The sequence below is a fragment of the Salvelinus sp. IW2-2015 genome, linkage group LG16 (genome assembly GCF_002910315.2).
Source record: "Salvelinus sp. IW2-2015 linkage group LG16, ASM291031v2, whole genome shotgun sequence".
Taxonomy (NCBI): Eukaryota; Metazoa; Chordata; class Actinopteri; order Salmoniformes; family Salmonidae; genus Salvelinus; species Salvelinus sp. IW2-2015.
Genome location: NC_036856.1, coordinates 20,173,035 through 20,189,046, shown reverse-complemented (window position 1 = coordinate 20,189,046; position 16,012 = coordinate 20,173,035). Strand labels below are relative to the sequence as shown.

At 43.8% G+C, this 16,012-nt stretch overlaps 1 protein-coding gene across 1 annotated transcript in view; it reads left to right on the top strand.

The window, feature by feature from the left end:
* The window catches only part of rnf11b (ring finger protein 11b), a 31,391-nt gene extending 15,755 nt beyond the window's left edge, over positions 1 to 15,636 (top strand). Inside the window, exons 2-3 of the mRNA XM_024004722.2 lie at positions 12,709 to 12,878; positions 15,057 to 15,636. Coding sequence (XP_023860490.1) covers positions 12,709 to 12,878; positions 15,057 to 15,228 — 342 coding nt within the window. The 3' untranslated portion in view covers positions 15,229 to 15,636. The remainder of the gene's footprint in view (positions 1 to 12,708; positions 12,879 to 15,056) is intronic.
* Positions 15,637 to 16,012: the final 376 nt, after the last annotated feature.

Genomic DNA, 16,012 nt, shown 5'->3' with positions numbered 1-16,012 from the left:
TTGGTAGTGTGTACCGGTACTCAACTAGTCGGAAAAAGCCAACATAACCCATGACGGAGAACGGTTGATTGTCAAGGGCAATGAATTCCATTATCTTGGCTCCAATGGATTTCGCGAGTTGTGTCGCTGAATTCTTTTTACTCTTTCAAATGACTGCTCGACTTGTTGACTGCTCGATCCACACAGCAGACATTGTGGGCTAGGTTAGGAATGCTGTGTTGCACGTGTAGTGCAAACTTTCACGTGGCGTTATTATGTAATGTTCCTACGTTTTATAGGTATGCACGGAAGCTTTGACAACGGTTTTTAACATCGGTGTTAAACTAGACATCGGGCCGATACCGATGTTTGCATTTTTAGCTAATATCAGCCGATTCCGATATGTTCACCGATATATCGTGCATTTCTAGTCTGTCTATCTTGCACCTTATATACACCATTCATAGTGACAATAGTGGTAGGTAGGTCCAGATCTGCAATATGCTAACTAGCAATCATACCACACACAAAAGCATTCAAAGCTGCACCAATTTTCAATATAAGTGGAGAGAGGCCATGGTGCGTCATTGCGCATGAAAGAACAGTAAAGACATGAGGCGCTCAGCTCAACGCTCCCCTATTGATCTAGTTTAGGGTCACTACAATTATCCTCCCTAGTCTAGTCTACAATACCACATTACAATGAGTAATTGCATTATTGTTTTCAAGTGAGTACAAAATTCTACTCTAGGCTGTAAACTGCTGTGAAAATATCATTTTGAATAATGGCGCAAAATATTTCATTCCAATTGGATCAGTTGTGGGTCTATTCTCGACAGTTTATAAGGTACAGAAAGACACATTAGCATGCCAGTCTGGCTGTATTTTTAGTTCTGATACTGAGATGCGCTGTCTGTTGCGGATCATCATTCTCCCAAGTCATCCTATAATAATGTTGCCACATATGCTCCCAGCAGGCCCAGTTATTCAGGAAAGCTTAATGCCCTCTCTGCCTCTTCCGATTCGAGCCTCTATTCCTTGCCCACCTAGAACTCATAACTCTTCAATAGCATATAGCCTAAATATTTGTCTCAACTTTTAAAATGTATTATCTTTTGTGTGGCATAAACACAACCAGGTCCAGTGTTTTAATAGGATTAGGCTACTTCAACCGCCTCCTGTAGGCTACCTGCACACAGGGCCGGCCCGCCCATTAGGAAGAATTAGACGCTGCCTATGGCGCCAGATTGGCGATGGCYACATTTTCTGAGCTAAACTGGCCAAGACACACCTCCAACAACACATAAAACCTCACATAATCCTGCCCAAAAACAATGACAATTTCTTTCAACCAGTGGCATATGGGCTTTTTAGGTGAGCACTGATGCCGCCCTGTGATAAGCAGTTCCCACTTTGTCAAAGGCAGGGAACCCAAAATATCTTGTTCGTTCCCTGCGCGCCTCTCCAGGGTGCTGTTGGAGAGCCGCATCATCTCTGCAGCGCTCCACCAACGTTCCGTCAAAAAAATGATCTATAAAATCATGTAGCAGATATAGCATAATGGTAGAAAGAGTATGTGGACTTTTCTTTAGCCTACAGACTGAAGTTAAAATGTATGACAATGTAAATGAGACGGAAACTTTTTACATCATGCAGGCTTCTCCGATTTAACTAGCTTAACCTAAATGGCGGACAATCAAAAGAAAATTCACTGGCATGTTAACAAACAACATATCCTTAAAACAGGTCAAAGTAAAATGGACAGTATGGAATGGACAATCAGGCTACTCACAGCTGCTGTCCGGGAGTTTCATTGGGTTAAATTGTCATGATTGGTGGTTTTCAAGTTTGTATCCGTAAATGTTTTTATAAGTTGATCATAATGAAATGAAATAAAATACTTCTGCATTTCCCACTGTGTGAACACATTGCAAATAGGCTCAGCATAACTCCTTCTTGTAAAGTTGGGTAGCTGATATTCAGAGCTTAAATAGCCAAATTCATTAGTCACAGGAATCAGGACTAATAAAGCCAATGCAACTGCCTGTTTTACAAACGGTGGGCCTACCACATAAATGGGCATTTCTAAAATTCAATTTCAGGCAACAATGTAGGCTTCTGGATGTCTTTTTTTGGTGCAGTGTGAACCGGCCTTGATTTCCATGTCCACAGATGTTGGTTTTTGTTCTGGACCAAATCTAAYCCAATCAGACGACCAACCAGCCTTGATTTGGCCAAAACATAGACGTCTATAAATGAAGTCTTTTCAACTTTCACTTAATTATCCTGATTTCAACGTCCGGAAAAGACACAGTTTCACCTTTCATTCAGAATTTAAATTGAACCTAACTTCAATGTCATTTTGCTTACTAGGACAATTGTATTTTTTCGGGGGGCGGCACTTTTTTGGTCCCGCCTGGGGTGGCAGAACGGCCCGGATGGCAAACCATGATGTGGAATTAGACATTTAACTCAACATTTACTGTAGGGGGGGGCTGGTCTCGAGTTAGACCAGCCCCCCCCAGTAAATTTCAAACTGTCCTTTAGGTAATTGAAGGGTGTCTGTTCTAGGGTGACTTTTTGAGTTAAATGGGAGAGCAGGGAGAAGGACAGTCATCTTCCTGTCCTCCTCGTCATCCTGTGGGTTTCCTGCCAAAAGGAGAGTCCGAGCTGAGCCGTCACATCCCAGCTGACGCCCCCGGGACAAAGAGACTGCTGACTGCTGCACTACGTCCCCTGGCCCCACCGCCACACCCCCAGCTAATCACACAGCCTCGCACCAGACCTCGTCTGGAAAAGTTATTCTGACACTTTTGTTCTCAGTCTGTCTGTTTTTGACACACACAAGTAGGCAGGGAGAATATAATTCAGGGCTGAAAATGATGTCCTGGCCATTTTGTTAGTTAAATGCTGAGTCACAGCTTTTCAAAAAACACTGAGTGACTGTATAAGGGAATGAGGGACTGTGACTAAAATCCCACAGGAACTTAATCACTCATGCTTCACTTTTGCTTTTCACAATACAGTGCCCAATGCAAAAAGCCTAACGGATATGAATTGTTTGGCCTTTACGCCTATTAAAACTAAGTTTCAAGTTGAACCGTTTGCATGCTTGAGAGATGTTATGTTTCTGACATTAGTAAATGTGTGTACAAAGAAAAAGCACTTTTTTACACCGAGACCCTGTTTTTCATTATACTGAGTGTGTGATTCATGTTGAGGTGAGATTGGATGACCAATTTGAGTGAGGTTTCCATGGGAGAATATTAATTGAAATTTCCTTGATTCTTTGCATCCTCTCTCCACACCTGTTTCTCAAAACCCATTGGATGAGAAGGTCAGAGGTCCCTTCTCTATGACCTCATCCAATAGGTTTTGGGGAGGTGGTAAGGAGCAAGGACATGAGGAATCAAGGAAAAGTTTTTGAGCTTCTCCCCATGAGACAACACTCGTGCCTGGAGCGCATTGGTCTGATGTGATGTCATCTCAGTCTGACAGGCTCTGACAATAGACGTAAGAGGACTCTAGTACCCAAAAGGCTGTTTTAGCATGGGCAGCACCATTGACGACTTTCACCATTTTGAAGTAGTCAACTGGGTGGGACTTCCTATGGGTTAAGGAAGGATCACATAATTCCATTCAGGTCATCAGGAGAGATCAGCCAATGAATTATACTCTTGAGCAAACATTCCATAATTGCAAGTGGCAGTAAATCACCAATCTTAGCTTTATATCTGTTCAAACAACACACTCCAGGTGGCAGTATGCACCCTTTCAGTTTATCAACTTCAAACATAGGTGGCGTTTCAAATTTGGGGAAGTTAATTTTCACCATAAAAATTCACCTTTATAATAAAGCATTCCATGCATCATTGCATTTGCAGACTTATGGAAGATAGCCTTCTATTCCTAATGTGATGAGTAGATTGGATAGTCATTATTTAGGTTAATAATATAACTCAATCACTGTTCGGCAAAAAAAACTTCAATGCATGGCTTAGCGCGAAGTGGCATCGAGTAGGCCAAGGCTTTTTCAAATGCATTTCTTCTCCTTTGCACGGGAAAATTTTTTCATTTTTTATTAACACATTTGTTGCAATTCTACTACACTTTATATGACTGGAGACATTAGCAGAATCTTTTTTAATAGGAAAAAAAATTGCAGGGTAGACTACTCTGCTGACACTGACAAACAGATTAATAAAAGCGACGTTGTCTGATCCATATAATAGGTCTACGAGAAGGGGAGACACAAATACAATATGACATCCATCTAATTTGGAGTAGGAAATGATTGTCCAAAAACAAACTGTCAAGTGGCACTGACCCAACAATGATAAAGAGTGAATATGTACACGCACTGGGGACATGGCCGATGCTCTCCGTTGGTGCCAATAAGATAGGCTATACTGTTCTCTCAGTTAAGTTGATAATTTTGAACTAAAATCATTTTGAACTAAAACACAGATTAGTCTTAATTTTTTCCCCGCAATTGAATTTTAAAATATTGCAATATGCCTAGCTGGGCATATTGCAATATATATCTATTTGATATTTGCTGCGCAAGCTACCAAAATTGCAGGCCCTTCCGACGATAGACACTGCCATTTTTAAAGAAGCTAAAGATCCTCTGTGGCCAAATCATGCTTTCTTGGTAACCTATTTTTAATTATTTTATTTATTTCTGTATAGAAAGGACTAGGCTTATTAGGTTATACAATTTTGTCAATTTAATTACATTTACTTTAGGGGAAGCTTCAAAATGGAGATGGCCTCAATGACGCCATAATGGGACAGATACAATGTTGCATCCTCCAACTCTCTATGGCAATGACTTTTATATATATATGCAGCATCTCGGCACTGAGGTCACCTGGTGAAATGGCGGCCTACCCCGGGTTTGGCCGCGGTAAGCCTTCATTGTAAATACGAATTTGTTCGCCTAGTTAAATATAGGTTAAATAAATAAATAGGACTTAAGCATTTTCCAAAAGGGTTGCATTTTGAGGAATTAACCTGTTTTGTTGTTTTAAGTCCAGCTTTCACCCTGCACTCATTTCTTGCTTATTTTCTGTCATCCAGTTCTTGCTATAATCCCTCAAAGAGTTGAGACTCCCTCCCATCTTTTAGGTTACATACACAGTACTATGCATGCCCTCACTACATCATTGCCCCACTACCATTGAGGCTCTGTTGGTTTTGAGAGTGAAGTTAATCTGTGACCTGGTTGTAGCTTCCTGTAAATTGGCATCTGACTGAACTGGGCTCTGAGACAGTGAACTGGTCTGAACTCCGGTCTCACAGCCAGACTCTGACAGAAATAACCCCAGAGAGTACAGAATGACAGATTGGGAAGCACAGGACGTTACAGTCCATGTGCTCTGTTCATGCAGACACACCACAGACAGATCACTTGCTGGCAGACCACATATCACATGATGTTGTACATCATAGCCAATCCCATTGAGAAGATTCACAGATCATACACTAAGTAGGCCTAGACTATAGCTTAGACGGGCTGTTGTGAACTTCTGATACATGGACACCATCGAAACCCTGAATCAAGGAGATTCCATTGTGGTTATTCCTATTACATAGTACTTTCCTTAAATGCCCCACTTATGTTCAATTAGCGAAACAAACTATACTGAAACAATCTAAACTCAACGTGTAACAATTTCAACGATTTTACTGAGTTACAGTTCATAGAAGGAATCAGTCAATTGAAATAAATTAATTGGGCCCTAATCTATAGATTTCACTTGACTGGGCAGGGCAGGGGCGCCGCCATGGGTGGGCCTGAGAGGTCATAGTCCCACTCCCACCCACTTGGGAGACTGGCCCACCAACTGGGGAGCAAGGCCCAGCCAATCAGAATGAGTTTTTCCGCACAAAAGGCTTTATTACAGACAGAAATACTCCTCAGTTTAATCAGCTGAATCCCGCAGGTGAAGAAGCCGGATGTGGTGATTCTGTGCTGGCGTAGTTATACGTGGTCTGCGGTTGTGTGGCCAGTTGGACGTAATGCCAAATTCTCTAAAACAACATTGGAGGCGGCTTATGATAATTAATGTTCAATTCTCTGGCAACAGCTCTGGTCGACATTCCTATAGTTAGCATGCCTATTGCACGCTCCCTCAAAACTTAAGACATCTGTGGCATTGTGTTGTGTGACAAACTGCACATTTTAGAGTGGCCTTTTATTGTCCGCAGCACAAGGTGCTCCTGTGTAATGATCATGCTTTTTAATCAGCTTCTTGATATGCTTGATATAACACATTTGTGCACAAGATTTGATAGAAATAAGCTTTTTGTGCGTATAGAACATTTATTTWATATTTTATTTCAGATCATGAAATCATGGGGCCAACAGTGGGGAGAACAAGTATTTGATACACTGCCGATTTTGCAGGTTTTCCTACTTACAAAGCATGTAGAGGTCTGTAATTTTTATCATAGGTACACTTCAACTGTGAGAGACGGAATCTAAAACAAAAATCCAGAAAATCACATTGTATGATTTTAAAGTAATTAATTAGCATTTTATTGCATGACATAAGTATTTGATCACCTACCAACCAGTAAGAATCCGGCTCTCACAGACCTGTTAGTTTTTCTTTAAGAAGCCCTCATGTTCTCCACTCATTGCCTGTATTAACTGCACCTGTTTGAACTCGTTACCTGTATAAAAGACACCTGTCCACACACTCAATCAAACAGACTCAACCTCTCTACAATGGCCAAGACCAGAGAGCTGTGTAAGGACATCAGGATAAAATTGTAGACCTGCACAAAGCTGGGATGGCTTACAGGACAATAGGCAAGCAGCTTGGTGAGAAGGCAACAACTGTTGGCGCAATTATTAGAAAATGGAAGAAGTTCAAGATGACGGTCACTCACCCTCGGTCTGGGGCTCCATGCAAGATCTCACCTCGTGGGCATCAATGATCATGAGGAAGGTGAGGGATCAGCCCAGAACTACACGGCAGGACCTGGTCAAGACCTGAAGAGACTGGGACCAGTCTCAAAGAAAACCATTAGTAACACACTACGCCGTCATGGATTAAAATCCTGCAGCGCACGCAAGGTCCCCTGCTCAAGCAAGCGCATGTCCAGGCCGTCTGAAGTTTCCAATGACCATCTGGATGATCCAGAGGAGAATGGAGAAGGTCATGTGGTCTGATGAGACAAAAATAGAGCTTTTTGTCTAAACTCCACTCGCCGTGTTTGGAGGAAGAAGAAGGATGAGTACAACCCAAGAACACCATCCCAACCGTGAAGCATGGAGGTGGAAACATCATTCTTTGGGGATGCTTTTCTGCAAGGGGACAGGACGACTGCACCGTATTGAGGGGAGGATGGATGGGGCCATGTATCGCAAGATCTTGGCCAACAACCTCCTTCCCTCAGTAAGAGCATTGAAGATGGGTCGTGGCTAGGTCTTCCAGCATGACTACGACCCGAAACACACAGCCAGGGCAACTAAGGAGTGGCTCTGTAAGAAGCATCTCAAGGTCCTGGAGTGGCCTAGCCAGTCTCCAGACCTGAACCCAATAGAAAATCTTTGGAGGGAGCTGAAAGTCCGTATTGCCCAGCGACAGCCCTGAAACCTGCAGGATCTGGAGAAGGTCTGTATGGAAGAGTGGGCCAAAATCCCTGCTGCAGTGTGTGCAAACCTGGTCAAGGACTACAGGAAACGTATGATCTCTGTAATTGCAAACAAAGGTTTCTGTACCAAATATTAAGTTCTGCTTTTCTGATGTATCAAATACTTATGTTATGCAATAAAATGCAAATGAATTACTTAAAAATCATACAATGTGATTTTCTGGATTTTTAGATTCCGTGATTTTCTGGATTTTTAGATTCCGTCTCTCACAGTTGAAGTGTACCTATGATAAAAATTACAGACCTCTACATGCTTTGTAAGTAGGAAAACCTGAAAAATTGGCAGTGTATCAAATACTTGTTCTCCCCACTGTATATTTTTGTTCAGGAAACCAATTGAATGGTATTTGGTAATTTATATAATCTCTTCCAATGCGATTGGGAATAGGATTATTTTTAGTTTATTAGCCCTAAACTATGCTGTTTATCCGTGGAGATATTGTCACTTTGAAGAACATTTAACATTCTTCCATCAGGCTTATTGTCCCTGGCCTGACTGCAGAGATTAATTTACATAGTTTAAGCGTTAAAATACTTGCTATATTAATCCGCAAATGCATGAAATTGAGGTCTTTGCCATGCACGCCATGCCTCTATGAAAATTGCTGATGTTACACAGTGTCTGCAAATAAAAAGATCAGTCAGGATTTCTAATGGCTAAGCAGAAAAGGCGATTTCATAATCAGTGTAAGTACTATGTTTGTAACATTAGAAGCTACGTATGATGGGACCTGATCAAGTTATGGTTGATTAGGAAAACGTAGACAAAGCTTCTGGCAGGATTTGGATATCTACAGTGCCTTCAGAGTGTATTCACACCCCTTGACTGTTTCCACATTTTGTTATGTTACAGAAGGGATTTTGTCAATTTTTTGTCAACAAACTACACAAAATACTCTGTCAAAGTAGAAGGAAAAATGCAAACTTTTTTTTAATGAATGGAAAATAAACACAAATATATCTTGATTTAGATAATTATTCAACCRCCTGAGTCAATGGGGCGGCAGGTAGCCTAGTGGTTGGAGCATTGGGCCAGTAACAGAAAGGTTGCTGGATCGAATCCCCGAGCTGACAAGGTAAAAATCTGTCCTTCTGCCCCTGAACAAGGCAGTTAACCTACTGTTCCCTGGTAGGCCATCATTATAAATAAGAATTTGTTCTTAACTGACTTGCCTAGTTAAATACAACTTTTTTAAATAAATGCATGTTAGAATCACTTTTGGCAGCGATTAAAGAGTTTTTCTGGGGAAGTCTCTAAGGGCTTTGCACACCAGGTGGATTGTACAATATTTGCCCCTTATTCTTATTTTTTTTTAAAGTCAAGCTGTCACGTTTCTGACCTTATTTCCTTTGTTTTGTCTTTGTTTAGTTGGTCAGGACGTGAGCTGGGTGGGCATTCTATGTTATGTGTTTCTATGTTGGGTTCATTTTCAATTAGCCTGATATGGTTCTCAATCAGGGGCAGGTGTTTTACGTTTCCTCTGATTGAGAATCATATTAAGGTAGGCTGTTCTCACTGTTTGTTTGTGGGTGATTGTTCCTGTGTCAGTGTTTGTGCCACACGGGACTGTTTAGTTTCGTTCGTTCGTTCGTTCGTTCGTTCGTTCGTTCGTGTGTTCTTTCCTGTTCTTGTTTTATGTTCTCAAGTACAGGTCTGTTCACGTCGATTTGTTATTTTGTATTTTGTCAAGTGTTGTTCGTCTTTCTTTAAATAAATCAAGATGTATTCACACTACGCTGCATATTGGTCCGATCCTTGCTCATCCTCAGACGAGGAGGAGGACGAGCGTTACAGAATTACCCACCAACCAAGGACCAAGCAGCGTAGTAACGGGCAGCAGCGACAGCAGCGGCAGCATACACAGGACTTCTGGACATGGGAGGAAATTCTGGATGGTAAGGGACCCTGGGCACAACCTGGAGAATATCGCCGCCCTCGTGAAGAGCTGGAGGCAGCTAAAGCCGAGAGGCGGTGGTATGAGGAGGCAGCACGGAAGCGAGGCTGGAAGCCTGTGAGTCAAGCCCAAAAATTTATTGGGGGGTGGCTACAAGGGAGTGTGGCGAAGTCAGGTAGGAGACCTGCGCCAACTCCCCGAGCTTACCGTGGAGAGCGAAAGTACGGGCAGACACCGTGTTATGCGGTAAAGCGCACGGTGTCTCCTGTACGTGTGCTTAGCCTGGTGCGGGTTATTCCACCTCCCCGCACTGGCCGGGCTAGATTGAGCATTGAGCCAGGTGCCATGAAGCCGGCTCAACGCGTCTGGTCTTCCAGTGCGTCTCCTCGGCCGCATACATGGCACCAGCCTTACGCATGGTGTCCCCGGTTCGCCAACACAGCCCAGTGCGGGTTATTCCACCTCCCTGCACTGGTCGGGCTACGGGGAACATTCAACCAGGTAAGGTTGGGCAGGCTCGGTGCTCAAGGGAGCCAGTACGCCTGCACGGTCCGGTATATCCGGCGCCACCTCCCCGCCCCAGCCCAGTACCACCAGTGCCAACACCACGCACCAGGCTTCCTGTGCGTCTCCAGAGCCCTGTGCGCCCTGTTGCTGCTCCCTGCACTAGCCTTGAGGTGCGTGTCTTTAGCCCGGTACCACCAGTTCTGGCACCACGCACCAGCCTACTGTGCGCCTCAGCCGGCCAGAGTCTGCCGTCTGCCCAGTGCCGCCTGCACTGCCCGTCTGGCCAGTGCGCTGCACTGCCCATCTGCCCAGTGCCGCCTGCACTGCCCGTCTGCCAGAGCCATCTGCACTGCCCGTCTGCCCAGAGCCGTCTGCGCTATCCGTCTGAACTGCCCGTCTGTCCTGAGCCTTCAAAGCTGCCCGTCTGTCCTGAGCCTTCAAAGCCGCCCGTCTGTCCTGGCCTTCAGAGCCGTCCGTCAGTCAGGAGCCGCTAGAGCCGTCCGTCAGACAGGAGAGCCAGAGCCGTCGCCAGACAGAGCAGCCAGAAGCCGCCCGCCAGACAGGAGCAGCCAGAGCCGCCCGCCAGACAGGAGCAGCCAGACCGCCGCGCAGACAGGAGCAGCCAGAGCCGCCCGCCAGACAGGAGCAGCCAGAGCGCCCGCCAGACAGGAGCAGCCAGACCGCCCGCCAGACAGGAGCAGCCAGAGCCGCCCGCCAGACAGGAGCAGCCAGAGCCGCCGCCAGACAGAGCAGCCAGTGCCGCCGCCAGCCATGACCTGCCAGTGCGCCCGCCAGCCATGACCTGCCAGTGCCGTCAGCCAGCCATGACCTGCCAGAGCCGTCAGCCAGCCATGACCTGCCAGAGCCGTCAGCCACCCATGACCTGCCAGAGCCGTCAGCAGCCATGACCCTCCAGACCGTCAGCCAGCCATGACCTGCCAGAGCCGTCAGCCAGCCATGACCTGCCAGAGCCGTCAGCCAGCCATGACCTGCCAGAGCCGTCACTTCAGTCCGGCAGCGTCACTCAGTCCGAGCCACCTTGGGGGGGGGGTACTGTCACGTTCCTGACCTTATTTCCTTTGTTTTGTCTTTGTTTAGTTGGTCAGGACGTGAGCTGGGTGGGCATTCTATGTTATGTGTTTCTATGTTGTGTTCATTTTCAATTAGCCTGATATGGTTCTCAATCAGGGGCAGGTGTTTTACGTTTCCTCTGATTGAGAACCATATTAAGGTAGGCTGTTCTCACTGTTTGTTTGTGGGTGATTGTTCCTGTGTCAGTGTTTGTGCCACACGGGACTGTTTCGTTTCYTTCGTTCGTGTGTTCTTTCCTGTTCGTGCGTTCTTGTTTTATGTTCTCAAGTACAGGTCTGTTCACGTCGATTTGTTATTTTGTCAAGTGTTCTTCGTGTTCGTCTTTCTTTAAATAAATCAAGATGTATTCACACTACGCTGCATATTGGTCCGATCCTTGCTCATCCTCAGACGAGGAGGAGGACGAGCGTTACACAAGCTCTGTCAAGTTGGTTGTTGATCATTGCTAGACCATTTTCAAGTCTTGCCATAGATTTAAAGCTGATTTTTAAGTCTAAACTGTAACTAGGGTGCTAAGGAACATTCAATGTCGTCTTGGTAAGCAACTTCAGTGTATATTTGTTATTTTGTCTAAGTAACGACGGGTGTGTGCGCAGGGGTGTAAGCTGATTTGGTGGTGGTGCTCACTCAGAAGTTATGTAGCAAGCTAAGGTGACAACATTGCCTGCCATGGATGTTTTCCAGTTTCTTTAAATGTTCAAAATCATAGTGTAAGAACACTTTTAAATCCTCAAAGGATAACTTTCAAAACTAGTCATTTTTGGCTGGCCACAGCAGTCAACTAGCTAGCTGTAGCTGTTTAGCTTTCTAGCAAATTCACTCATTTGCTTGTAAACAATTAAGAAGCTATTTAGCTACCACATGTTCCTATCAAACTGTCGACAGAGTAGCTAGCAAGCAACAAGCTATGCCAAATAACAGTCTAAAAACCACTTGAGGGCAAATAAATTAGATTTGACGGTTCAGACACAAGTCACATGGCCAGGAATCAGATTTCTGTATGACTTCAAACCACTTACGAAGGGGGTTTGAAATGTGGCTTGAAATATCTGATTCTGTGCTTTTTGACTGTTTAGACTGCAGGAAGAATATCAAATTGGAATCGGATGTGCAAAAATAATAGGATTTGAGTCACTTCAAACGGTCCAACGTGAACACGGCTTAATAGCTTACGCTGCCCTTGCCAATCACTCCTTTCATTGGTAACAGATTTCAATAGGACACTTTGTCTTGCATTTTCTCAATTACAGTAATTTGAACTGAAACGCCCATGTTCCCTTTTTTAGAGTGAAAGTGCTCTGACTTGGGAAAGATTGCCACCTGCTGGCTCTATAATTTCAAACCACCTCTGATATACTCGTTCTAGTTGCACTACAGTGATACTCTTTACTCCAGTCAGCACTTAACTTGGTCGTTTGAATGTAAAACAGTGTAATGGCCTTGTACGTTATATTCACAATAAACAAGGTTTTTCAACGTGGGTGTTTTCACTAATCCCCTCTGTGTTACCTAGGCCTATTCTCAGGCCTCTAAGTGCAAGTTCATATGTGTCGTTGTGCCCATGCAGGAGCAGCCCTATGTGCCAGTGTACCACCCCACGCCCAGTCAGGCCCGCCTGGCCAGCCATCTAACAGAGGAGGAGCAGGTCCGCATTGCCCAACGCATCGGCCTCATACACCACCTCCCCAAGGGAGTGTACGACGCTAGCAGGGACGGCTCCGAGAAGAGAATCAGAGAGTGAGTACCACCGGCAACAGCACTCAAACACAACACATCTCCAAGCATTAAAACACTTATGTTGTAATTGTGTTGGATTAATGTGCCTCGTACTGAATGGAAATGGGCATCTGCGTTACCTCTGTATGCACATGCACATCGGGTATTTCCATGTAAAAGACCCCATGAGGACCAAGATGTGAAGTTCATGGGAGCCTATCAAATGAAAGCTAAGAGTTTATATTTGGGGAAATGAAGCCATAGATACATTTTTCAACCATTTTCCATCTTAAATATTTGCCATAAGTTATTTCTGGATAAACATCTTCCAGAAAAAGTCAAATAAGGAATTAGAAATACATCAAAACACAATGTTGATGTAAAGTCCGTTGGCAACTAATATCAACACTTATATTTAGTTTTGGAGAAATTGTTTGCCTTCTGTAAGTTTAAGAAATATTGCCTTGTGCCTTGTAAATCTGTAATCAAAAACTCACATATCTATAAGATATTTTCACAATTCTCTACCTCATGAGAGACGATAATGAAATTTCACAGATGTAACAAGTAAAGTTAATTAGTTATAGTGCTTTTTCTTTTTGTTTATTCATTATTTTGCTTATGAATTATTAAATGTATACTTTGGTATTTTGGTATGCTAGTGGATACCCATAGACTTCTAGTCATTGTGCTAACACTAGTTAGCATTGGCTCATGAAACTACCTCTAACTTCCTTCATACTGGACACAGAGACATAAAGATGGCATCCACAAGTTCATCTGACTCTGGGGAAGTAGATAAAGGGCCTTGTTGCCAAAATTTCTAAGTATCCCTTTAAGTGATTAAAATTCATAATTTTGTTACCAGATCGGTAACAGAATTACAAAKAAATCTGTAATGGAATTACCGCAACTGAATCGGCTTCAATGGGAAATCATAATAGTCACAAACCACAGTTGGGTCCCCTGCTACTTTCCTCCCCCCATGTTCAGCTCATATCTGTTTTTTCTTTCTCTTTCTGTCATCTGGTGGTCAAACCAAGAGTGTTATAACGGTCTGAGTCTAGACAACTCATCCCTCTCGCTCTCTCTCTGCTTCTTTCTCTCACTCTCCATTTGTCACCTTTCCTAGCTCTTACTGACACCTACCCATGAGCTCCCTCTCTTTCCATCGAATGTAACCAGCATCCTCACACTGAGCAGTGACCGTCACCGGATGCCCATGGATGTTAAAAAGTAGTTGCAATTTGGTCCACCCTGGCCTTGATTTCAATGTCCACAGACAGACTGGACTGGACTCAATCTGAACCTACCATAGGCGTATGTTTCACAAGTTTGGAGAGCACAGTACAGTACACTACAGTGAGTAGAGCACAGTAGAGTACAATACAGTACACTACAGTAAAGTAAAGTGCAGTACAATACTGTACAGTAGAGCACACTACTGTAGAGTACTGTATAATGTACTGTACTGAACTATACTGTACTTTACTGTAATATACTGAACTCTGCTGTACTGAACTCTACCCTACTCTACTTTATTCTGCTGTGTTGTGCTGTACTGTACTGCAGTGTATTCAACTGTGCTGCACTGTGATGTCCAAACATGTGAAACATGAGGAGAATGACATTCATATCCATAATTATGCATTGCTGTGTAATACAGATAAGGGACCCATGATATAATTACGTTACCGTACATATGTTACCGGGTGTTAATCCACTTCACTTAATGTAGTTCAAAGCCCAAAATATATGTTTTCTAACTCAAGGTGTCGTGTCATAGCTGACACCCCATTCTTTCTGCAGACATACTTGAATCTTAATTCGGGCAGATATTTAAGAGTTTTTGTAAAAACATGGTCGCTTAAAAACCTGAGGGAGATTTTACCGTAATTCTGTTACCAAAGTTGGCATCTGTACATTTCTTCCACAAAATTTGTTTTTGTAAAATATTCTACGGAAATTGATCAAAGTAGTTGTATGGTTTGTTAACTTTGAAATAATAGTTTTTTGTTTGGCATACATTTTAAAGTGAAAAAACTGGTAACGTAATTATGTTACGGTGGACTTGCCCGATCACTTACTGGTGCTGAATGTCAATTTGTAATAAATGAAAYTACTGCATAAGATAGGTAGGTAGATACAACTTCTTTCTAAATCCCACATGATACAAACGTTGTCTCCCCATCTGTGTAGGTGTGTGATTTGTATGATGGACTTTGTGTATGGAGACCCCATCCGGTTCCTGCCCTGCATGCACATCTACCACATGGACTGTATAGATGACTGGCTGATGCGCTCCTTCACCTGCCCCTCCTGCATGGAGCCAGTGGATGCTGCGCTGCTCTCCTCCTACGAGACCAACTGAGACACAACAGCACCACCGCTACCACCCCTGCACACTGTTTTGACTTACTCCCGCATTCCACCTATGCGGCCCCCTCCAGCATCCTCATGACCCACAGACAGCACCTCCAACAACGGGGAGGGTCACAGCCTCTGGGAGCAGTTGAGGGCTGTGTGGTGGTGTTGAAGGGTGCTGTGGAGGCGATGGATGGCTAACACAGAGAGGGGGCCTCTACCTTCTGGCCTGGCCTGCTGGACAGGAAAGCCCAGGCTGGGGGAGGACTGTGGATACTGGTGATCAAAACTGCCTCTTACTGTCATATATCACCCTCTGTCCACAGCCAGAATTCTCCTCTCTCTCACTACCACACCGTTGTCGTAAACGGCCACGCTAGAAGGGAGGGGAAGGAAAGAAATGCGTTAAAACTCTAGAAATACAGATATATGCAAAGATCTCTTGCAAGGAGGTGATTCACTGGCTTTCCTCTCCTTAACATTGTGTTCAAGTCAGAACCTCTGTTCTACCAGTCATCTTAAGGGCTCATTGGATTCGTTTTACTAATACAGAGGAGCAAACTATTAATGCACATGTACACAAATCAGAAGAACTTCTACTTATTTTCTAGCCTCAGTGGAAGAGTTCAGCATATGCTTACAAAATATTTGAATAGAAACACTTAATTTTCTCATATTCAGTATCCGCAACATGATTGTTTCAACACAATGGTAAGCTTTGTTTTCCTGATGTTGACACTGTATCCTTAATTGGTGAGTTTCTTAGACTAATGATCAGTCAAAAACTGATC